Source organism: Dendropsophus ebraccatus, chromosome 10 (genome assembly GCF_027789765.1).
Source record: "Dendropsophus ebraccatus isolate aDenEbr1 chromosome 10, aDenEbr1.pat, whole genome shotgun sequence".
Taxonomy (NCBI): Eukaryota; Metazoa; Chordata; class Amphibia; order Anura; family Hylidae; genus Dendropsophus; species Dendropsophus ebraccatus.
In genome coordinates, this window is record NC_091463.1 from 95,720,217 (window position 1) to 95,746,673 (window position 26,457).

Genomic DNA, 26,457 nt, shown 5'->3' on the forward strand with positions numbered 1-26,457 from the left:
CCTACTTTTTCAGTGCTATATATATATATATATATATATATATATATATATGGGATGTGTGTGTGATATATATACAGGGGATGTGTGATATATACAGGGGATGTGTGTGATATATATATATATATATATATATATATATATATATATATATAGGGGATGTGTGTGATATATATATACAGGGGATGTGTGATATATATATATAGGGGATGTGTGTGATATATATATATATATATATATATTATACACCAACAAAACACAACAATCACTGAACTCAGGGAGAACAGTGAAAAATTCCATTGGAGTACTCATTTACGAGTCTCCATTGATTGTCCCATACAAAATTTGAATATGCAAAAAAGGGGTCCGTGGAGCCTCAGTTACGAGTCTCAAAACACGGGAATAGCCAGATATCCCTCTCTCCAGAGAAGGAAGCCCATTGCCAAGGGGTGCCTCCTAGTGGGGAGAGCACCAAACCACCCTGATACGTAGTCCCTCAGGTCCTCACTCTGTTGCGAGCTTTAGGACCTAAATAGGGAAACACCAGGGTGGTAAATGAGTACTCCATTGGAATTTTTCACTGTTCTCCCTGAGTTCAGTGATTGTTGTGTTTTGTTGGTCTATTTATCATTGCCCCAGTAGCCAGAATCCTGCTCCACACTGACGAGGGCCAAATACCCCGAAACTGCAGTCTGTGGATGGATGCCTGCCTTGGTTACCCTTGTCTTATGTCGTTATACTCGCCACAGAGTTAGACTTTGACTCATGGGGGCCACCCTGGTGTTTCCCTATTTAGGTCCCAAAGCTCGCTACAGAGTGAGGACCTGAGGGACTACGTATCAGGGTGGTTTGGTGCTCTCCCCACTAGGAGGCACCCCTTGGCAATGGGCTTCCTTCTCTGGAGAGAGGGATATCTGGCTATTCCCATGTTTTGAGACTCGTAACTGAGGCTCCATGGATCCCTTTTTTGCATATATATATATATATATACACACACACACACAGTGTAGTGTGTATATATTAGTGTATACAGTGTAATGTGTATATATTAGTGTATACAGTGTAGTATGTGTATATTAGTGTATACAGTGTAGTGTATGTATATTAGTGTATACAGTGTAGTGTGTGTATATTAGTGTATACAGTGTAGTATATATTGGTGTATACAGTGTAGTGTGTATATTAGTGTATACAGTGTAGTATATATTAGTGTATACAGTGTAGTGTATATTAGTGTATACAGTGTAGTGTATATTAGTGTATACAGTGTAGTGTGTATATTAGTGTATACAGTGTAGTGTGTATATTAGTGTATACAGTGTAGTGTGTATATTAGTGTATACAGTGTAGTGTATATTAGTGTATACAGTGTAGTGTATATTAGTGTATACAGTGTAGTGTGTATACATTGGTGTATACAGTGTAGTGTGTATATATCAGTGGATACAGTGTAGTATATATTAGTGTATACAGTGTAGTATATATTAGTGTATACAGTGTAGTATATATCAGTGTATACAGTGTAGTATATATTGGTGTATACAGTGTAGTATATATCAGTGTATACAGTATATATCTGTCTCTCACCTCCAGTCTGGTTGAAGCGGCTCATCACTGTCCTCACATCATGTCTGAATACAGCCTCATTTCCTTTAGCAGCCTGTGTGTTCCTCTCCCAGTATCCCGGCTCCACTTTCTCCATCCACTGGACTCTCGGTCTCATTCTGCCGCTGTCTGAGTTATAATTCACAATCTCCCGATCATCCACATATCCTATTATAGAGAACTCCGGCAGCCCGGACCCTGGAGCTGAGACGGCCGTGTAATAATAGTGCAGAGAGTGACTGTCTGTGGGAGAGAAGAGAGTGTTACCCATCACACATACACTACAGGACATCACACACTGATCACATCACACATACACTACAGGACATCACACACTGATCACATCACACATACACTACAGGACATCACACATACACTACGGGACATCACACACTGATCATATCACACACACACTACAGGACATCACACACTGATCACATCACACACACACTACAGGACATAACACACTGATCACATCACACATACAGTACAGGACATCACACATACACTACAGGACATCACACACTGATCATATCACACACACACTACAGGACATAACACACTGATCACATCACACATACAGTACAGGACATCACACACTGATCACATCACACATACACTACAGGACATCACACATACACTACAGGACATCACACACTGATCACATCACACATACACTACAAGACATCACACACTGATCACATCACACATACAGTACAGGACATCACACACACACTACAGGACATAACACACTGATCACATCACACATACAGTACAGGACATCACACATACACTACAGGACATCACACACTGATCATATCACACACACACTACAGGACATAACACACTGATCACATCACACATACAGTACAGGACATCACACATTCACTACAGGACATCACACACTGATCACATCACACACACACTACAGGACATCACACACTGATCACATACACTACAGGACATCTCACACACACACACTACAGGACATCACACACTGATCACACACACTACAGGACATCACACATACACTACAGGACATCACACACACACACTACAGGACATCACACACTGATCACACACACTACAGGACATCACACATACACTACAGGACATCACACACTGATCACACACACTACAGGACATCACACACTGATCACACATACACTACAGGACATCACACACTGATCACACATACACTACAGGACATCACACACTGATCACACACACTACAGGACATCACATACTGATCACACATACACTACAGGACATCACACACTGATCACACATACACTACAGGACATCACACACTGATCACACATACACTACAGGACATCACACACTGATCACACATACACTACAGGACATCACACATACACTACAGGACATCACACAATAATCACATCACACATACACTACAGGACATCACACAATAATCACATCACACATACACTACAGGACATCACATATACACTACAGGACATCACACACACTACAGGACATCACACACTGATCGCACATACACTACAGGACATCACACATACACTACAGGACATCACACAATAATCACATCACACATACACTACAGGACATCACACACTGATCACACACACACTACAGGACATCACACACACACACACACACTACAGGACATCACACACTGATCACACACACTACAGGACATCACACACTGATCACACATACACTACAGGACATCACACATACACTACAGGACATCACACACACACTACAGGACATCACACACACACTACAGGACATCACACACTGATCACACACTCACTACAGGACATCACACACTGATCACATATACACTACAGGACATCACACACACACTACAGGACATCACACACTGATCACATCACACATACACTACAGGACATCACACACTGTGCACATACACTACAGGACATCACACACTGATCACACACACACTACAGGACATCACACATACACTACAGGACATCACACACACACTACAGGACATCACACACACACTACAGGACATCACACACTGATCACACACTCACTACAGGACATCACACACTGATCACACATACACTACAGGACATCACACACTGATCACACATACACTACAGGACATCACACACTGATCACACATACACTACAGGACATCACACATACACTACAGGACATCACACACACACTACAGGACATCACACACTGATCACACACACACTACAGCACATCACACATACACTACAGGACATCACACACTGATCAGACACACTACAGGACATCACACACACACTACAGGACATCACACACTGATCACATCACACATACACTACAGGACATCACACACTGTGCACATACACTACAGGACATCACACACTGATCACACACACACTACAGGACATCACACACTGATCACACACACACACTACAGGACATCACACACTGATCACACATACACTACAGCACATCACACATACACTACAGGACATCACACACTGATCACACATACACTACAGGACATCACACACTGATCACACATACACTACAGGACATCACACACTGATCACATCACACATACACTACTGGACATCACACACTGATCACATCACACATACACTACTGGACATCACATATACACTACAGCAGCGTTTCCCAACCGGGGTGACGCGGCACACTGGTGTGCCGGGAGAACCCGCCAGGGGTGCCGCGGGATCCCGGTGGGAAATGTGCGCTGTCTCTTTAAGCACCCGAGAAGCTGCGGCCGCGCAGCTTCTCGGGATGCACGGATCACTTTCATGTTCCGCCCGCACTGTGAGCATAATGTAGGAGCAGGAAGTGTCAGCGTCCTGCTCCTACATTCCCTCCCATAGGCTGCCGGCACTTCATACCAGCAGCCTATGGGAGGCCGGGACGTGACCTCTCCGACATGCGTGAGGATGTGACGTCATCACACCTGCCGGACGTCCCGTCCCCGCGGCTCGCAGGATGGAGCCAGAAGAGGAGGAGGAGAGCTGCTGCCTGCACAGCGCGGATTAGGTGAGTAGGATGTTTGTTTGTTTTTAGGGGCAGAGCAGGGGGCATTATTAGTATATGGGGGCACCTCTGGGGGCATTATTAGTATATGGGGGCACCTCTGGGGGCATTATTAGTATATGGGGGCACCTCTGGGGGCATTATTAGTATATGGGGGCACCTCTGGGGGCATTATTAGTTCATGGGGGGCACCTCTGGGGGCATTATTAGTATATGGGGGCACCTCTGGGGGCATTATTAGTTCATGGGGGCACCTCTGGGGGCATTATTAGTATATGGGGGCACCTCTGGGGGCATTATTAGTATATGGGGGCACCTCTGGGGGCATTATTAGTTCATGGGGGGCACCTCAGGGGCATTATTAGTATATGGGGGCACCTCAGGGGCATTATTAGTATATGGGGGCACCTCCGGGGGCATTATTAGTTCATGAGGGAACCTCTAGGGGCATTACTAGTTCATGGGGGCACCTCTGGGGGCATTATTATTTCATGGGGGCACCTCTGGGGGCATTATTAGTATATGGGGGCACCTCTGGGGGCATTATTAGTTCATGGGGGCACCTCTGGGGGCATTATTAGCTCATGGGGGCACAGCAGGGAATCCTACACACAGGGGGCACAGCAGGGAATCCTACATACAGGGGGCACAGCAGGGAATCCTACACACAGGGGGCACAGCAGGGAATCCTACATACAGGGGGCACAGCAGGGAATTCTACATACAGGGGGCACAGCAGGGGATCCTACATACAGGGGGCACAGCAGGGGATCCTACATACAGGGGGCACAGCAGGGAATCCTACACACAGGGGGCACAGCAGGGAATCCTACATACAGGGGGCACAGCAGGGGATCCTACATACAGGGGGCACAGCAGGGGATCCTACATACAGGGGGCACAGCAGGGGATCCTACATACAGGGGGCACAGCAGGGAATCCTACATACAGGGGGCACAGCAGGGGATCCTACATACAGGGGGCACAGCAGGGGATCCTACATACAGGGGGCACAGCAGGGAATCCTACATACAGGGGGCACAGCAGGGGATCCTACATACAGGGGGCACAGCAGGGGATCCTACATACAGGGGGCACAGCAGGGGATCCTACATACAGGGGGCACAGCAGGGGATCCTACATACAGGGGGCATCCCACACAGCGCAGTTACTTTGGGAGCCGACAGGAGGGAGAAGGGGAAGGAAGTTGCTAGAAATGTGCGGAGCCTAAATTGTTTGTCTCGCAGGTTCTGAAAAGATGAAACATATCTGGAAGAAAACATCATGGAGGTCTGGGCCGGATGGAGAGGAAAAGGGAAAGTGACGCCTCAGATCAAAGAAGACGTCACCTGTGAGTCCCTGTATTTTGTAGAACATTATTTAGTAGGGGTGCCCCGAGGTGGAAAAGGTTGGGAAGCACTGCGCTACAGGACATCACACACTGATCACATCACACATACACTACAGGACATCACACACTGATCACATCACACATACACTACTGGACATCACATATACACTACAGGACTTCACACACTGATCACATCACACACTGATCACATCACACATACACTACAGAACATCACACACTGATCACATCACACATACACTACAGGACATCACACATACACTACTGGACATCACATATACACTACAGGACATCACACACTGATCACATCACACATACACTACAGGACATCACACATACACTACTGGACATCACATATACACTACAGGACATCACACACTGATCACACACACTACAGGACATCACACACACACACACACTACAGGACATCACACACACACACACTACAGGACATCACACACACACTACAGGACATCACACACTGATCACACACACTACAGGACATCACACACTGATCACACATACACTACAGGACATCACACACTGATCACACATACACTACAGCACATCACACATACACTACAGGACATCACACACTGATCACACACACACTACAGGACATCACACACTGATCACACACACACTACAGGACATCACACATACACTACAGGACATCACACACTGATCACACACACACTACAGGACATCACACACTGATCACATCACACATACACTACAGGACATCACACACTACAGGACATCACACACTGATCACATCACACATACACTACAGAACATCACACACTGATCACATCACACATATACTACAGGACATCACACATACACTACAGGACATCACACACTGATCACATCACACATACACTACAGGACATCACACACTGATCACATCACACATACACTACAGGACATCACACACTGATCACATCACACATACACTACTGGACATCACACACTGATCACACATACACTACAGGACATCACACACTACAGGACATCACACACTGATCACATCACACATACACTACAGGACATCACACACTGATCACACATACACTACAGGACATCACACACTGATCACACCACACATACACTACAGGACATCACACATACACTACAGGACATCACACACTGATCACATCACACATACACTACAGGACATCACACACTGAACACATCACACATACACTACAGCACATCACACACTACAGGACATCACACACTGATCACATCACACATACACTACAGGACATCACACACTGATCACACATACACTACAGGACATCACACACTGATCACACACACACAACAGGACATCACACACTGATCACATCACACATACACTACAGGACATCACACACTACAGGACATCACACACTGATCACACACACACTACAGGACATCACACACTGATCACACACACACTACAGGACATCACACATACACTACAGGACATCACACACTGATCACACACACACTACAGGACATCACACACTGATCACATCACACATACACTACAGGACATCACACACTACAGGACATCACACACTGATCACATCACACATACACTACAGAACATCACACACTGATCACATCACACATATACTACAGGACATCACACATACACTACAGGACATCACACACTGATCACATCACACATACACTACAGGACATCACACACTGATCACATCACACATACACTACAGGACATCACACACTGATCACATCACACATACACTACTGGACATCACACATACACTACTGGACATCACACACTGATCACATCACACATACACTACTGGACATCACACACTGATCACATCACACATACACTACTGGACATCACACACTGATCACATCACACACACTACAGGACATCACACACTGATCACACATACACTACAGGACATCACACATACACTACTGGACATTACACACTGATCACATCACACATACACTACAGGACATCACACACTGATCACATCACACATACACTACTGGACATCACACACTGATCACATCACACATACACTACTGGACATCACATATACACTACAGCAGCGTTTCCCAACCGGGGTGACGCGGCACACTGGTGTGCCGGGAGAACCCGCCAGGGGTGCCGCGGGATCCCGGTGGGAAATGTGCGCTGTCTCTTTAAGCACCCGAGAAGCTGCGGCCGCGCAGCTTCTCGGGATGCACGGATCACTTTCATGTTCCGCCCGCACTGTGAGCATAATGTAGGAGCAGGAAGTGTCAGCGTCCTGCACCTACATTCCCTCCCATAGGCTGCCGGCACTTCATACCAGCAGCCTATGGGAGGCCGGGACGTGACCTCTCCGACATGCGTGAGGATGTGACGTCATCACACCTGCCGGACGTCCCGTCCCCGCGGCTCGCAGGATGGAGCCAGAAGAGGAGGAGGAGAGCTGCTGCCAGCACAGCGCGGATTAGGTGAGTAGGATGTTTGTTTGTTTTTAGGGGCAGAGCAGGGGGCATTATTAGTATATGGGGGCACCTCTGGGGGCATTATTAGTATATGGGGGCACCTCTGGGGGCATTATTAGTATATGGGGGCACCTCTGGGGGCATTATTAGTATATGGGGGCACCTCTGGGGGCATTATTAGTATATGGGGGCACCTCTGGGGGCATTATTAGTATATGGGGGCACCTCTGGGGGCATTATTAGTATATGGGGGCACCTCTGGGGCATTATTAGTTCATGGGGGGCACCTCAGGGGCATTATTAGTATATGGGGGCACCTCAGGGGCATTATTAGTATATGGGGGCACCTCAGGGGCATTATTAGTATATGGGGGCACCTCAGGGGCATTATTAGTATATGGGGGCACCTCAGGGGCATTATTAGTATATGGGGGCACCTCAGGGGCATTATTAGTATATGGGGGCACCTCTGGGGGCATTATTAGTATATGGGGGCACCTCTGGGGGCATTATTAGTATATGGGGGCACCTCTGGGGGCATTATTAGTATATGGGGGCACCTCTGGGGGCATTATTAGTATATGGGGGCACCTCTGGGGGCATTATTAGTATATGGGGGCACCTCTGGGGGCATTATTAGTATATGGGGGCACCTCTGGGGAGATTATTAGTTCATGGGGGGCACCTCAGGGGCATTATTAGTATATGGGGGCACCTCAGGGGCATTATTAGTATATGGGGGCACCTCAGGGGCATTATTAGTATATGGGGGCACCTCAGGGGCATTATTAGTATATGGGGGCACCTCAGGGGCATTATTAGTATATGGCGGCACCTCTGGGGGCATTATTAGTATATGGGGGCACCTCTGGGGGCATTATTAGTATATGGGGGCACCTCTGGGGCATTATTAGTATATGGGGGCACCTCTGGGGGCATTATTAGTATATGGGGGCACCTCTGGGGGCATTATTAGTATATGGGGGCACCGCTGGGGGCATTATTAGTATATGGGGGCACCTCTGGGGGCATTATTAGTATATGGGGGCACCTCTGGGGGCATTATTAGTATATGGGGGCACCTCTGGGGGCATTTTTAGTATATGGGGGCACCTCTGGGGGCATTATTAGTATATGGGGGCACCTCTGGGGGCATTATTAGTTCATGGGGGGCACCTCAGGGGCATTATTAGTATATGGGGGCACCTCAGGGGCATTATTAGTATATGGGGGCACCTCAGGGGCATTATTAGTATATGGGGGCACCTCAGGGGCATTATTAGTATATGGGGGCACCTCAGGGGCATTATTAGTATATGGGGGCACCTCAGGGGCATTATTAGTATATGGGGGCACCTCAGGGGCATTATTATTATATGGCGGCACCTCAGGGGCATTATTAAGATATGGCGGCACCTCAGGGGCATTATTAGTATATGGGGGCACCTCTGGGGGCATTATTAGTATATGGGGGCACCTCTGGGGGCATTATTAGTATATGGGGGCACCTCAGGGGCATTATTAGTATATGGCGGCACCTCTGGGGGCATTATTAGTATATGGGGGCACCTCTGGGGGCATTATTAGTATATGGGGGCACCTCTGGGGGCATTATTAGTATATGGGGGCACCTCTGGGGGCATTATTAGTATATGGGGGCACCTCTGGGGGCATTATTAGTATATGGGGGCACCTCTGGGGTAGGGCTGCGCGGTATACTGCAAAAATACCGATACCGTCACTGGCGTCAGTTAACCGACCTCAACTTAGCCAGGACGGTATCTGCGGTATTTTTGCTTTTCTATCTCCCTGTTAGAGTGCCCCCTCACTGCGCCCATCCTGTGAGAGCGCCCCCCCCGCACACACGCACGCCGCCTGGCATTAGCGCTGTACATTATGTGCAGGGGCGCTAATATCAGAGCGGGAGGTGGTGGAGGAGCAGCAGTGTAAGAAGGCCCCGCCCCCCGCAAGTCCCGTCCAAGTGCCCGCCCTCCTTACCCGTCCGGTCCCGTCTGAGGCTCCTCACCTGTCCGATACCACCCCACCCCCAGCGGTCCAGTCCCGTCCGATGTCCCCCACTGGTCCCGTCCTGTCCGAGGCCCCCCACCTCTCCCCTCCGAGGCTCCTCCCCCACACACCCGGCCGGCGAACACTGCCCATGTTTCCTGTGTGTGCAGGGACGCCGGCGTGTCAGAGCTGGAGGAGCAGCATTTGGGGGCGGCTGTCCTGTACTTCCCTAAGTAACAGTACAGGAGTGTAGCATAGGAGGAATGAATGGGCTGCAGCAGGCAGGATAAGTTATAGGAGACATCCTGCTGCAGCCCATTCATTCCTCCTATGCTACAGCCCTGTACTGTTACTAAGGGAACTACATTTCCCTGTATAGTAATACACCCCTATCCGCCGCCCTTTATAGTCATACACCCCTGTCTGCCCCCCCCTGTATAGTCATACACCCCTGTCCGTCCCCCCTGTATAGTCATACACCCCTGTCCCCCCCCTGTATAGTCATACACCCCTGTCCGCCACCCCTGTATAGTCATACACCCCTGTCCGTCCCCCCTGTATAGTCATACACCCCTAAGCAAGTGGGTGTGGTTTGCAAAAAGGGGCGTGTCATAATTATCGTTCAGTTATCGTTACCGCGGCTACATGTGCGATTAACCGCGATATTGATTTTGGCCCATATCGCCCAGCCCTACTCTGGGGGCATTATTAGTTCATGGGGGCACCTCTGGGGGCATTATTAGTATATGGGGGCACCTTTGGAGGCATTATTAGTTCATGGGGGCACCTCTGGGGGCATTATTAGTATATGGGGGCACCTTTGGAGGCATTATTAGTTCATGGGGGCACCTCTGGGGGCATTATTAGCTCATGGGGGCACCTCTGGGGGCATTATTAGCTCATGGGGGCACCTCTGGGGGCATTATTAGCTCATGGGGGCACCTCTGGGGGCATTATTAGCTCATGGGGGCACCTCTGGGGGCATTACTATTTCATGGGGGGCACCTCTGGGGGCATTATTAGTTCATGGGGGCCACCTCTGGGGGCATTATTAGTTCATGGGGGCACCTCTAGGGGCATTACTAGTTCATGGGGGCACCTCTGGGGGCATTACTATTTCATGGGGGGCACCTCTGGGGGCATTATTAGTTCATGGGGGCACCTCTGGGGGCATTATTAGCTCATGGGGGCACCTCTTGGGGCATTATTAGTATATGGGGGCACCTCTGAGGGCATTATTAGCTCATGGGGGCACAGCAGGGAATCCTACACACAGGGGGCACAGCAGGGAATCCTACATACAGGGGGCACAGCAGGGGATCCTACATACAGGGGGCACAGCAGGGGATCCTACATACAGGGGGCATCCCACACAGCGCAGTTACTTTGGGAGCCGACAGGAGGGAGAAAGGAAAGGAAGTTGCTAGAAATGTGCGGAGTCTAAATTGTTTGTCTCGCAGGTTCTGAAAAGATGAAACATATCTGGAAGAAAACATCATGGAGGTCTGGGCCGGATGGAGAGGAAAAGGGAAAGTGACGCCTCAGATCAAAGAAGACGTCATCTGTAAGTCCCTGTATTTTGTAGAACATTATTTAGTAGGGGTGCCCCGAGGTGGAAAAGGTTGGGAAGCACTGCGCTACAGGACATCACACACTGATCACATCACACATACACTACAGGACATCACACACTGATCACATCACACATACAGTACAGGACATCACACATACACTACTGAACATCACATATACACTACAGGACATCACACACTGATCACATCACACATACACTACAGGACATCACACATACACTACTGAACATCACATATACACTACAGGACATCACATATACACTACAGGACATCACATATACACTACAGGACATCACATATATACTACTGGACATCACACATACACTACAGGACATCACACACTGATCACATCACACATACACTACAGGACATCACACACTGAGGACATCACATACTACAGGACATCACACACTTAGGACATCACACACTTATCACATCACACATACACTACTGGACATCACATATACACTACAGGACATCACACACTGATCACATCACACACTGATCACATCACACATACACTACAGAACATCACACAGTGATCACATCACACATACACTACAGGACATCACACATACACTACTGGACATCACATATACACTACAGGACATCACACACTGATCACATCACACATACACTACAGGACATCACACATACACTACAGGACATCACACATACACTACAGGACATCACATATATACTACTGGACATCACATATACACTACAGGACATCACACACTGATCACATCACACATACACTACGGGACATCACACATACACTACGGGACATCACACATACACACTACAGAACATCACACATATACTACAGGACATCACATCACACATATACTACAGGACATCACACATACAGTACAGGACCTGTGGCTCTGTGGTAGCCAAAACCTTATTCCTGTCAGGATCATCGGGCGTGAGCCCACTGTGTCACATGTCTGTCTATGCCTAAGGGCCCTATTCCACGGGAGTGATAATTGGCCGAATCGGCCCGATTCGGCCGATTATCGCTCGGTGGAATAGAGAGAACGATCAGCTGATGATTCTGTCATCGGATGATCGTTTATTTAGGTCCAGACCTAAAATCCTCGGTCCCCCACCGCGCATTGCTACGGTTGAATAGCGGTGCGCAGCGGGAGACTGACGATTTGAGAAGCGCAGCATACATTACCTGCAGGGCTTCTCCTCCGCTCCATCTTCCTCCCCGGGTCCCGCGCACTCTAGCTTCAGAATGGCCTGTCAGCTGTCAGAGCGCTCAGCCAATCACAGGCCGGGACCGCCGCGGCCTGTGATTGGCTGAGTGACCTGTCAGCTGACAGGCCATTCTGAAGCTAGAGCGCGCGGGACTCGGGAAGGAAGACGGAGCGGAGGAGAAGCCCTGCCAGGTAATGTCCTTGCAGCCCTTGCACCATACATCGGTAACGATGTCCCTGCAGCTCTCGCTTAACGATCATCAGACCGTGGAATAGGCCCAGTAAACGAGCGCCGATCAATCAGATCGACGCTCGTTCACATCGTTAATCGGGCCGTGCTCGGCCCGTGGAATAAGGCCTTAAGCGTATCCTCTGTCCTTGACGACATACTCCTGATGGTGGAGATAGGCTTTCCCAGAGGATATACCAGGTCGCTACCTTTTGAAACAGACAACGCACAAGACAGCTAGTCCGGGCAGACCAGACGGCAAGGTTGGAACCCGCAGTGCAAAACTGACAGTACCAATGGCGTAGCTACCATGAAGGCAGGGAAGGCAGTTGCTATGGGGCCCCGCACTACAGGGGGCCCGGGGGCCCGCCTGGCCCGTCTCCCCTGTCTTTAAGGTAGCTACGCTACTGATAGCAAAGCACCCTGCCAGAGACGCAGAAGGGAGCGTCTGCAATCCCCTCTGAAACACCTCCGCACCCCCCCTGACACAGGCTCAGAGCGTCCTGCACCAGTGTCCCCCTCTCTACAAGTGGAACAGTCCCGGGATGTTCCGCTAAGCCCCGCCCCCAGCGCCCACCTCGGGTGGGATATTTGCTCATGCCAGAGTGCACAGGGCCTGAGGAGGAGACACACAGCAGGAGGATCGTAACTATCACTGCCAGCTGGAAGACACTCAGCTTCCCTGGCATCCTGTATAATGGGGGTCCCTCAGGCTCAGCTTCCCTGGCATCCTGTATAATGGGGATCACCAGCTTCCCTGGCATCCTGTATAATGGGGGTCACCAGCCTCCCTGGCATCCTGTATAATGGGGTCACTCAGCTTCCCTGGCATCCTGTATAATGGGGTCACTCAGCTTCCCTGGCATCCTGTATAATGGGGTCACTCAGCTTTCCTGGCATCCTGTATAATGGGGTCACTCAGCTTCCCTGGCATCCTGTATAATGGGGTGACCAACTTCCCTGGTATCCTGTATAATGTGGTCACCAGCTTCCCTGTCATCCTGTATAATGGGGGTCACTCAGGCTCAGCTTCCCTGGCATCCTGTATAATGGGGGTCACCAGCTTCCCTGGCATCCTGTATAATGGGGTCACTCAGCTTCCCTGGCATCCTGTATAATGGAGGGTCACTCAGCTTCCCTGGCATCCTGTATAATGGGGGTCACTCAGGCTCAGCTTCCCTAGCATCCTGTATAATGGGGTCACCAGCTTCCCTGGCATCCTGTATAATGGGGGTCACCAGCTTCCCTGGCATCCTGTATAATGGGGTCACTCAGCTTCCCTGGCATCCTGTATAATGGAGGGTCACTCAGCTTCCCTGGCATCCTGTATAATGGGGGTCACTCAGGCTCAGCTTCCCTAGCATCCTGTATAATGGGGTCACCAGCTTCCCTGTCATCCTGTATAATGGGGGTCACCAGCTTCCCTGGCATCCTGTATAATGGGGTCACTCAGCTTTCCTGGCATCCTGTATAATGGGGGTCACTCAGCTTCCCTGGCATCCTGTATAATGGGGGTCACTCAGGCTCAGCTTCCCTAGCATCCTGTATAATGGGGTCACCAGCTTCCCTGTCATCCTGTATAATGGGGGTCACCAGCTTCCCTGTCATCCTGTATAATGGGGTCACTCAGCTTCCCTGGCATCCTGTATAATGTGGGTCACTCAGCTTCCCTGGTATCCTGTATAATGGGGTCACCAGCTTTCCTGGCATCCTGTATAATGGGGTCAGTCAGCTTCCCTGGCATCCTGTATAATGGGGTCACCAGCTTCCCTGGCATCCTGTATAATGGGGTCAGTCAGCCTCCCTGGCATCCTGTATAATGGGGTCACTCAGCTTCCCTGGCATCCTGTATAATGGGGTCACCAGCTTCCCTGGCATCCTGTATAATGGGGGTCACCAGCTTCCCTGGCATCCTGTATAATGGGGTCACACAGCCTCCCTGGTATCCTGTATAATGAGGGTCACTCAGGCTCAGCTTCCCTGGCATCCTGTATAATGGGGGTCACCAGCTTCCCTGGCATTCTGTATAATGGGGGTCACTCAGGCTCAGCTTCCCTGGCATCCTGTATAATGGGGGTCACTCAGGCTCAGCTTCCCTGGCATCCTGTATAATGGGGGTCACCAGCTTCCCTGGCATCCTGTATAATGGGGGTCACCAGCTTCCCTGTCATCCTGTATAATGGGGTCACTCAGCTTTCCTGGCATCCTGTATAATGGGGGTCACTCAGCTTCCCTGTCATCCTGTATAATGGGGGTCACTCAGGCTCAGCTTCCATGGCATCCTGTATAATGGGGTCACTCAGCTTCCCTGTTATCCTGTATAATGGGGTTCACCAGCTTCCCTGGCATCCTGTATAATGGGGGTCACCAGCTTCCCTGGCATCCTGTATAAAGGGGGTCACCAGCTTCCCTGGCATCCTGTATAATGGGGGTCACTCAGGCTCAGCTTCCCTGGCATCCTGTATAATGGGGGTCACCAGCTTCCCTGGCATCCTGTATAATGGGGTCACTCAGCTTCCCTGGCATCCTGTATAATGGGGTCAGTCAGCCTCCCTGGCATCCTGTATAATGGGGTCACTCCGCTTCCGTGGTATCCTATATAATGGGGTCACTCAGCTTCCTGGCATCCTGTATAATGGGGTCACTCAGCTCCCTGATATCCTGTATAATGGGGGTCACCAGCTTCCCTGGCATCCTGTATAATGGGGTCACCAGCTTCCCTGGTATCCTGTATAATGGGGTCAGTCAGCCTCCCTGATATCCTGTATAATGGGGGTCACCAGCTTCCCTGGCATCCTGTATAATGGGGTCACTCAGCTTTCCTGGCATCCTGTATAATGGGGTCACTCAGCTTCTCTGCATCCTGTATAATGGGGTCAGTCAGCCTCCCTGGTATCCTGTATAATGGGGGTCACTCAGCTTCCCTGGCATCCTGTATAATGGGGTCACTCAGCTTCCCTGGCATCCTGTATAATGGGGGTCACCAGCTTCCCTGGCATCCTGTATAATGGGGTCACTCAGCTTCCCTGGCATCCTGTATAATGGGGTCAGTCAGCCTCCCTGGTATCCTGTATAATGGGGGTCACTCAGCTTCCCTGGCATCCTGTATAATGGGGGTCACTCAGCTTCCCTGGCATCCTGTATAATGGGGTCACTCAGCTTCCCTGGTATCCTGTATAATGGGGGTCACTCAGCTTCCCTGGCATCCTGTATAATGGGGGTCACTCAGCTTCCCTGGCATCCTGTATAATGGGGGTCACTCAGCTTCCCTGGCATCCTGTATAATGGGGGTCACCAGCTTCCCTGGCATCCTGTATAATGGGGTCACCAGCTTCCCTGGCATCCTGTATAGTGGGGTCACTCAGCCTCCCTGGCATTTTGTATAATGGGGTCACTCAGCTTTCCTGGCATCCTGTATAATGGGGGTCACTCAGCTTCCCTGGCATCCTGTATAATGGGGTCACCAGCTTCCCTGGCATCCTGTATAGTGGGGTCACTCAGCCTCCCTGGCATTTTGTATAATGGGGTCACTCAGCTTTCCTGGCATCCTGTATAATGGGGGTCACTCAGCTTCCCTGGCATCCTGTATAATGGGGGTCACCAGCTTTCCTGGCATCCTGTATAATGGGGTCACTCAGCTTTCCTGGCATCCTGTATAATGGGGTCACTCAGCTTCCCTGGCATCCTGTATAATGGGGTCAGACAGCCTCCCTGGCATCCTGTATAATTGGGGTCACCAGCTTCCCTTGCATCCTGTATAATGGGGTCACTCAGCCTTCCTGGCATCCTGTATAATGGGGGGTCACTCAGCTTCCCTGGCATCCTGTATAATGGGGTCATTCAGCCTCCCTGGCATCCTGTATAATGGGGTCAGTCAGCCTCCCTGGCATCCTGTATAATGGGGTCAGTCAGCCTCCCTGGCATCCTGTATAATGGGGGTCACTCAGCCTTCCTGCCATCCTGTATAATGGGGGTCACTCAGCTTCCCTGCATCCTGTATAATGGGGTCATTCAGCTTCCCTGCATCCTGTATAATGGGGTCACTCAGCTTCCCTGCATCCTGTATAATGGGGTCATTCAGCCTCCCTAGCATCTTGTATAGTGGTCAGTATAATGGAGGTCACCCCCTGGACTCAGAGCTGCCCCAACCAGCAGGGACTCCGAGTGGCCTGCTACCACTCACCCACCCCCACCCCAGGGCACAGCGTCTCAGAGCTGCCAAAGGCAGGGGGACAGCTCCATATTGCCGGTACAGGTAATATGTTGGAGGGGCCCCATACACTTTTTTGCTATGGGGCCCCATGAATCCTAGTTACGCCCCTGGACAGTACAGATAAATATGCAGACACAGGAGGACAGCGGGAATTCAGGAACCAGGTAGGATATGGCAGGAACACAGGACGGCTTCTGCAAACCAGCCACAGAGACACCTTTGTAGGCCCATGGGACCTTGCTGCTCGGGCAGAACGCATGTGCAGGAAGCTTTCCTTAATAGCCGAGCCACAGGTGCGGAATAATTTAGACACTGAGCCTTAAAGCGGCACTATCAGCAGGTTCAGCCCAGAGAAGCAGCTGATATGCTGCAGAAGCTCCGTGGTGCATTTACACAGACAGATTTATCTGAGACGGCTTTACTAAGCTGCGCATAGGGCTGGGCGATATGGGCAAAAAATAAAATCTCGATTTTTTTAAATTTTTTGACGATTCTCGATTTAAATCTCGATTTTTTTCCTTTTTTGCTAAATAAACAGAACATTTTCTCCCTGCAGCATCAGATACTATTTTAATATTTAAGACAACAACTGTATTGATTTCCAGTGTAACAGAGGCCCCATATAGTATAGGAAATCATGTTTGTGCCTCCATCTACGTAGGGTGTAGTAGTGGAGGTATAGTGGATAGGGGGTGTAGTAGTGGAGGTATAGTGGATAGGGGGTGTAGGAGTGGAGGTATAGTGGATAGGGGGTGTAGGAGTGGAGGTATAGTGGATAAGGGGTGTAGTAGTACAGGTATAGTGGATAAGGGGTGTAGTAGTGGAGGTATAGTGGATAAGGGGTGTAGTAGTGGAGGTATAGTGGATAAAGGGTGTAGTAGTGGAGGTATAGTGGATAAGGGGTGTAGTAGTGAAGGTATAGTGGATAAGGGGTGTAGTAGTGAAGGTATAGTGGATAAGGGGTGTAGTAGTGGAGGTATAGTGGATAAGGGGTGTAGTAGTGGAGGTATAGTGGATAAAGGGTGTAGTAGTGGAGGTATAGTGTATAAGGGGTGTAGTAGTGGAGGTATAGTGTATAAGGGGTGTAGTAGTGAAGGTATAGTGGATAGGGGGTGTAGTAGTGGAGGTATAGTGGATAGGGGGTGTAGTAGTGGAGGTATAGTGGATAAGGGGTATAGTAGTGGAGGTATAGTGGATAAGGGGTGTAGTAGTGGAGGTATAGTGGATAAGGGGTGTAGTAGTGGAGGTATAGTGGATAAGGGGTGTAGTAGTGAGGTATAGTGGATAAGGGGTGTAGTAGTGGAGGTATAGTGGATAAGGGGTGTAGTAGTGGAGGTATAGTGGATAAGGGGTATAGTAGTGGAGGTATAGTGGATAAGGGGTGTAGTAGTGGAGGTATAGTGGATAAGGGGTGTAGTAGTGGAGGTATAGTGGATAAGGGGTGTAGTAGTGGAGGTATAGTGGATAAGGGGTGTAGTAGTAGTGAGGTATAGTGGATAAGGGGTGTAGGAGTGGAGGTATAGTGGATAAGGGGTGTAGTAGTACAGGTATAGTGGATAAGGGGTGTAGTAGTACAGGTATAGTGGATAAGGGGTGTAGTAGTACAGGTATAGATGAGGGGTGACTGGGGTAAAACTGAAGGGGACTGGGGTGACACTAAAGGGGACTGGGGGACACTAAAGGGGACTGGGGTGACACTGGGGGACACTGAGGGGACTGGGGGGGACACTGAGGGAACACTGAGGGGATTGGGGGGGACACTGAAGGGGACTGGGGGGGGACACTGAAGGGGACTGGGGGGGGACACTGAAGGGGACTGGGGGGGGGACACTGAAGGGGACTGGGGGGGGACACTGAAGGGGACTGGGGGGGGACACTGAAGGGGACTGGGGGGGGGACACTGAAGGGGACTGGGGGGGGGGACACTGAAGGGGACAGGGGGGGGGGACACTGAAGGGGACTGGGGGGGGACACTGAAGGGGACTGGGGGGGGACACTGAAGGGGACTGGGGGGGGACACTGAAGGGGACTGGGGGGGGGACACTGAAGGGGACTGGGGGGGGGACACTGAAGGGGACGGGGGGGGGGACACTGAAGGGGACTGGGGGGGGGGGCACTGAAGGGGACTGGGGGGGGACACTAAAGGGGACTGGGGGGGGACACTGAAGGGGACTGGGGGGGGACACTGAAGGGGACTGGGGGGGGGGGACACTGAGGGGGACTGGGGGGGGACACTGAGGGGGACTGGGGGGGGACACTGAGGGGGACTGGGGGGGGGGACACTGAGGGGGACTGGGGGGGGGGACACTGAAGGGGACTGGGGGGGGGACACTGAGGGAACAATGAGGGGATTGGGGGGACACTGAGGGGGACTGGGGGGTGACTGGTGCAGCTGGAGGTGATTGGAGCAGGAGGGCACATACATCTCCTCCTCCTGTCACCTCCACACACACGCTCCCCTCCCGGCCAGATATGGAGGTCCCGGGTCTGTGGAGGAGGAGGCCGTAGGGACTACAGTAGGTGGTGATCGCGTCGCTGCGGGTCACGGAGCTATACAGCGGGAACGGGGGTCTGCACCGAGCCCCCCGATCCCGCTGTATAGCTCCAGGACGAGCAGCGCCGCGATCACCACCTACTGTAGTCCCTGCGGCCTCCTCCTCCACAGACCCAGGACCTCCATATCTGGCCGGGAGGGGAGTGGGACGCTTAGTGGAAGGGGCGGGGGCAGGTCAGCGGCGGCGCTGTCAGTGGCTGGAGGCTGCCGGCACTGCACCGCCCCTCTCCAGCCTGGCCACCCAGCATCTTCTCCCCGCTCACCCACACCGCCCCTCTACGGCTCTCCCGCCGGACCGCACCGCAACCCCCCTTCTCTCAGCTCCTCCCCGGCACCGCAGCCCGAAATGATTTTTTGTGAAAATCGAATTTACGATTTTCACAAAAAAATCAAATCGATTTCAACGTTCTGGACGATTAATCGAATTAATTCGATTAATCGCCCAGCCCTAGCTGCGCATGCGCAGTGCAGCCTGAGAAGACGCTGCTGTACTGCGTTTGCGCGGCGTAGTACAGCAGCGGCTTCACAGACTGTACTGCGCATGCGCAGCTTAGTAAAGACGTCGGCGTGTCCGACGTGCAATGCCGGCCCCCCGAGTGACGTCACCAGGCGCCGCTTTACAACACTGAATGTTCATGGGATGGAGGGTACAGGGGGATGTTTCCTTAGCTTTATGGCCAATTTTTGTGTGATTGGTTCCCTTTAAAGCCAAAACCAGGAATGGATTTGCGAATAGGAGAAATTCCAATCTTTCCTTTAAGACCTGTTCTCTGTTTATAGTAGGTTCCTGGCTTTGGGCGGGTTCACACTACGGAGTTCTCGCGGACAATGTCCGCGGAATTCCGTAAGCTGTCCGCCCGCACGGGCACGCACTTTTCCGCCGGCTCCATAGACACCATTCAATGGGTCGGCGTATTCCGCGATCCGCTGAAAGAAGTGACATGACACTTCTTTCAGCGTATAGCAGAATACGCCGGCCCATAGAACGGTGTCTATGGGGCCAGCGGAAAGGCGCCCAGATATGCGGGCGGACAGCTGACGGAATTCCGCTAACATTGTCCGCGAGAATTCTGTAGTGTGAACCCGCCCTTTGGTTTCAAAATTCTGTCAGATAAATTTGTCTGTGTAAACGCACCATAAGAGCATTTGGGCCCGGGGCTTCGTCTGCTGCAGACTGCTCTCCCCAAGCACCTCATTATTTTTGTTGAAGTTTTTTTTGGCAGTTGGGGGGGGGGGGGGGGAGGGGCTGCTTTTAACTATTTTCATGTCTGTAGTCGGTCTGTATCTTGCTGTTGTGGTGAGCTGTTGTTTTCTGTGTTTTTGTGTGTTTGCAATTTCAGCCATGGCAACGTGCTCCTGCCTAGTGTGAACAGTGTTCTAGGAGAGCTGACCAATTTTTCTTTTTTTCTGTCTCCGGGAGCACCACCGCGTCTCGCCCAGTCTGCCCCCTTCCGTCCCACCCACTATGCATATTCATCTATGCTTAGTGAGCTCTATTTACTGCACCTGTGCAGGGAAGATGTCGGAGACAGCCGCTTCCTGTGTTTGCACAATTCTTCCGGGCCGTCGGACAGTGAGAAAAATCATCCCGGAGGTCAGTGGAATTGTAAGTATAAGTGTATGTCTGTGCATGGGTGTGAATTTATGTGATTATTATTTTTTTTTTTGCAACTTGTATCCATGAGAGTTGCATGAATGGATGATGGGTCCACACCATGCACACGCCCATCATCCACACCATGCACACTCCCATCATCCACACCACGCACACTCTGATCATCCACACCACGCACACTCCCATCATCCACACCACGCACACTCCCATCATCCACACCACGCACACTCCCATCATCCACACCACGCACACTCCCATCATCCACACCACGCACACTCCCATCATCCACACCACGCACACTCCCATCATCCACACTCCCATCATCCACACCATGCACACTCCCATCATCCACACCATGCACACTCCCATCATCCACACCATGCACACTCCCATCATCCACACCATGCACACTCCCATCATCCACACCATGCACACTCCCATCATCCACACCATGCACACTCCCATCATCCACACCATGCACACTCTTTTCATCCACACCATGCACACTCCCATCATCCACACCACGCACACTCCCATCATCCACACCACGCACACTCCCATCATCCACACCACGCACACTCATTCATACAATTTGCAAAAGAACAATCACTTCAATTCACACACAGACAGACACACTTATACGTCCATCTTCACTGTACCCTGGCATGATTTTTATCACTGTCAGGCGGCCCGGAAGAATCGCGCATGCACAGGAAGCAGCCCATCTCCGACATCTTCCCTGCCCCAGATTTGCATAGGGACAATTAGGAAATTAGTAAAGAATGGGGAGGAGCAGAAAAATGGCATTAACAGCGGTGTACTGATGAGGTACAGAGCTTCTGCGGCATATCAGCAGCTTCTGTGGGCAGAACCTGATGATAGTGCCGCTTTAAAGCGACTCTGTACCCAAAATCTGCCCCCCCAAACCACTTGTACCTTCGGATAGCTACATTTATTCCAAGATCTGTCCTGGGGGCCCTTCGGCAGGTGATGCAGTTATTGTCCTAAAAAACAACTTTTAATCTTGCAGCCCTGTGTCAAATTGGCGTGACCTAGAGTTCCCATGCCCTAGGCCTGCACCGCCCTTCCGTCCCTCCTCCCCACCATCTTCATCATTATGAATGCCCTTAGAACATTTTCTCCTATTCCTCACCTGTGTGAACACTGCACATGTGCTGGATGGTTAAGGCCCCTGTGCAGTGTTCTAACAGGTGAGGAATAGGAGAAAATGTTCTAGGGACATTTCTAATGATGAAGAGGGGTGGAGGGGTGTTGCTATCCTATTGCACAGATACTCTAGGCCACGCCAATTTGACACAGGGCTGCAAGATTAAAAGTAGTTTTTTAGGACAATAACTGCATCACCTGCCGAACGGACCCCAGGACAGATCTTGGATTAAAAGCAGCTATCCGAAGGTACAAGCGTTTTTTGGGGGTCAGATTGTGGGTACAGAGTCGCTTTAACTCTAAGAAGAGTGTGCACGTACCCCCTCTAGTGGCCAGATCTATACTGCATGTAGACAGGACGCATACTGCTCTATGCAGATTGGGCTGAAGGACTAGCGGCGGTGAATGCAAGGCGGCTGGGATGCCTGACTGGTGTTACAATTCCCAGTGCTGAAGGCCTTTTCGTTACAGCTAGATCCCCCCCCCCCCCCCCCCCCCAAGCCTTTAAACTGAAAAAAAAAAGGTTTCGGGCACCCAGCCGGACGAATTTGTGGGGGAAAGGGGGCAGGACTTGATTTAAGACTCCTCTCCAAACAGCGCCATCCATTGGCGGTATCTGGGATTGTATCTGTACCATAATGTATTGAAAGGGATATTCCCATCTCGCTTACAGCCACCAGTTTGCTGTGAAGCTAATAACTGACTGTAGTGCACAGTATGTGGAGCTCCCATTGATGGTAATGGGAGTTGCATGAGCAGCACAGTACAACCAGCAATGCTTACAGTGTAGCTCGGCGGTTTTTGGCTTCCTGGCCCCCTCCTGCAGGCAGCTCATAGGGGGCCTCTACCTCCGGATACCAGACACATCCCACCAATAGGAATAGGTGATATTCATGGGAAAATAACCCAGACCCTGTAATCTCATACAGTCCCTATAACTATTAGACCAATATTATGGATGTTGTCTTATTTAACAACACTTGTAGAATTACTGTAAGGGTGCGTTCACACATACCGACTCGCAGCAGAAAACTCCCTGCGAGTTTCTGCTACGAGCCGAGGTCCTGGGAGGCCCCTATCACTACATACAAGCAGTGATCTGAAAGCCCGCTGCGTGTATGTAATGCAGCCGCCCCCTTAACCCCTTCGGCTCCCGCACCGCTGTCTCCATACATTACCTGGCTCTGCCTGCACGGGGTCTCGGTGTCCTGCTCTGCCGCCCAGCCAATCGGTGTGTTGCCAAGCCGCAGCCACTGACTGGCTGGGCGGCAGAGCAGGACGTCAGGACCCCGTGCAGGCAGAGCCAGATAATGTATGGAGACAGCGGTGCGGGACCGGTGCGGGAGCCGAAGGGGTTAAGGGGGCGGCTGCATTACATACACGCAGCGGGCTTTCAGATCACTGCTTGTATGTAGTGATAGGGGCCTCCCAGGACCTCGGCTCGTAGCAGAAACTCGCAGGGAGTTTTCTGCTGCGAGTCGGTATGTGTGAAGGCACCCTAAATGTGAAGCAGCATGGCCGATCCCCCCCCCCACACTATGTACTGTGACCTCTCATTGGACACATTGGCGCCCCCTGTCTGTGCTCTGGGTAACTGGAGCTGTAGTTCTGGGCCCGGTCACTGGGGGGAGACACTTGGCCTGGTCTGTGACTGCAGCACAATACAACTTATTCCAGGTGACTTCCCTGATATCCCAGGAGAGAAGAGACCCAGCCGGCTCCTCACTATTACATACTGGGGTTATGTCACCTGGTACAGCTATGTAGCGGTATGTTATGATGGGGATACGATGGCGCTCATGTCTCCCGGTATAATCTGCCGCAGCCTATACATGGTGAGTCAGTGATTATTATATACAGGTGTCTTAGCGGCACAGTCCTCCAGGGGTGGGATTATTAAAGCCCCCCCATTATTACTATACAATCCATGTGTATATATAAATATAGAGAGAGAGAGGGGGGATGTGGTGAGATGTGGGGGGACACCGCAGGGTCTGTGACACATACAGTAGATGGAGATTTATCATTAGTCTCATAGATACAGGAAGTTATAAGGCAGAGAATATGGCGCCTGCAGTGTATGTGGCGCAGCTCACTAGGCGTGTTACACACATGTCTCCTTACACCTCCTATAGCCGATATATACATACTGATATACATACACACCGATATATACATACACACCGATATATACATACACACCGATATATACATACACACCGATATATACATACACACCGATATACATACACACTGATATATACATACACACCGATATACACATACACACCGATATATACATACACACCGATATACACATACACACCGATATATACATACACACCGATATATACATACACACCGATATATACATACACACCGATATATACATACACACCGATATACATACACACTGATATATACATACACACTGATATATACATACACACCGATATATACATACACACCGATATATACATACACACCGATGTCTACCTATAACACACTGATACATAAACTACAATGAGCGCACAACCCAGCACATAGATACCACCTAATAACCGTGTAATATATAATACCTGCCCCCCCTCCATACTCACCAGCATACACCGCAGACAGGGGGAGGAGAAGCACAATGAGGGGGAACATCTTCCTCCTCCTCTATCTGATAGATTGGGGGCTCCGAGGGACAAGAACACAAGTGTCACCCGAGACCCAGCAGTAACAGAGACTCCAGCCAGGGCTTTATATACTGGGGGCGGAGCTCAGCTCTGATTGGACGACACTTACAGCTTCCTCCAATAGGAAAATGACTCTGCAGCTGGTCAGCAGTTACCGGGCAGAGTGAGGCCGCAGAGGTTAGACGCCGAGAAAGAGAAAGTGAAAGCCGGAGATTTTCTAGAAAGAATGAAGATTTATATAGAAACTTCTGGAATCTCAGGATGTGGAAAAGAGGCGGCAACATTGTGATCAGGGCGGAATGAGGCAGAGGCCGGGGGGTCCTCCTGAGGCTGTAGGGGGCGCTAACTATCCTCTTGGTGACGGGGTAATAAGAAATGGGAAAAGCCGAGAGAAATAGCGAATCAGTCATGTGCTGCCCCCTGCAGGACGCACCAACAACTGCAATAGGAGATGTATGAGAACAAGTATTGGGAACCGAGAGGGTAAGGCCTCATTCACATGTCAGTATTTTTCATCAGTATTTGCAGAGTAGAAAGTACTGAATCCTTTGCAGCCCATTCATTTCTATGGTGCTAGTCATACATCCTGTAAATTTGCAGACCTGCAACCTGCAAGGCAAAAACATAGAACAGGTTGTAATGCAGTCTGCAATTGTGTTGCAGACAGTCTAATAAAAGTCTATGGCAAGTGCAAAATTTGCAGAGAACTTATTGCAATCTGCAAAACCAT

The 26,457-nt window shown here is 50.4% G+C and overlaps 1 protein-coding gene across 1 annotated transcript in view; it reads right to left on the reverse strand.

Annotated features, from left to right (window-relative positions):
* LOC138802343 (class I histocompatibility antigen, F10 alpha chain-like) overlaps positions 1-25,792 on the reverse strand; it is a 64,747-nt gene extending 38,955 nt beyond the window's left edge. The window contains exons 1-2 of the mRNA XM_069985536.1: positions 25,647-25,792; positions 1,585-1,845 (exon numbers count right to left, since the gene is read on the reverse strand). Coding sequence (XP_069841637.1) covers positions 1,585-1,845; positions 25,647-25,695 — 310 coding nt within the window. The 5' untranslated portion in view covers positions 25,696-25,792. The remainder of the gene's footprint in view (positions 1-1,584; positions 1,846-25,646) is intronic.
* Between the last annotated feature and the right edge of the window lie 665 nt (positions 25,793-26,457).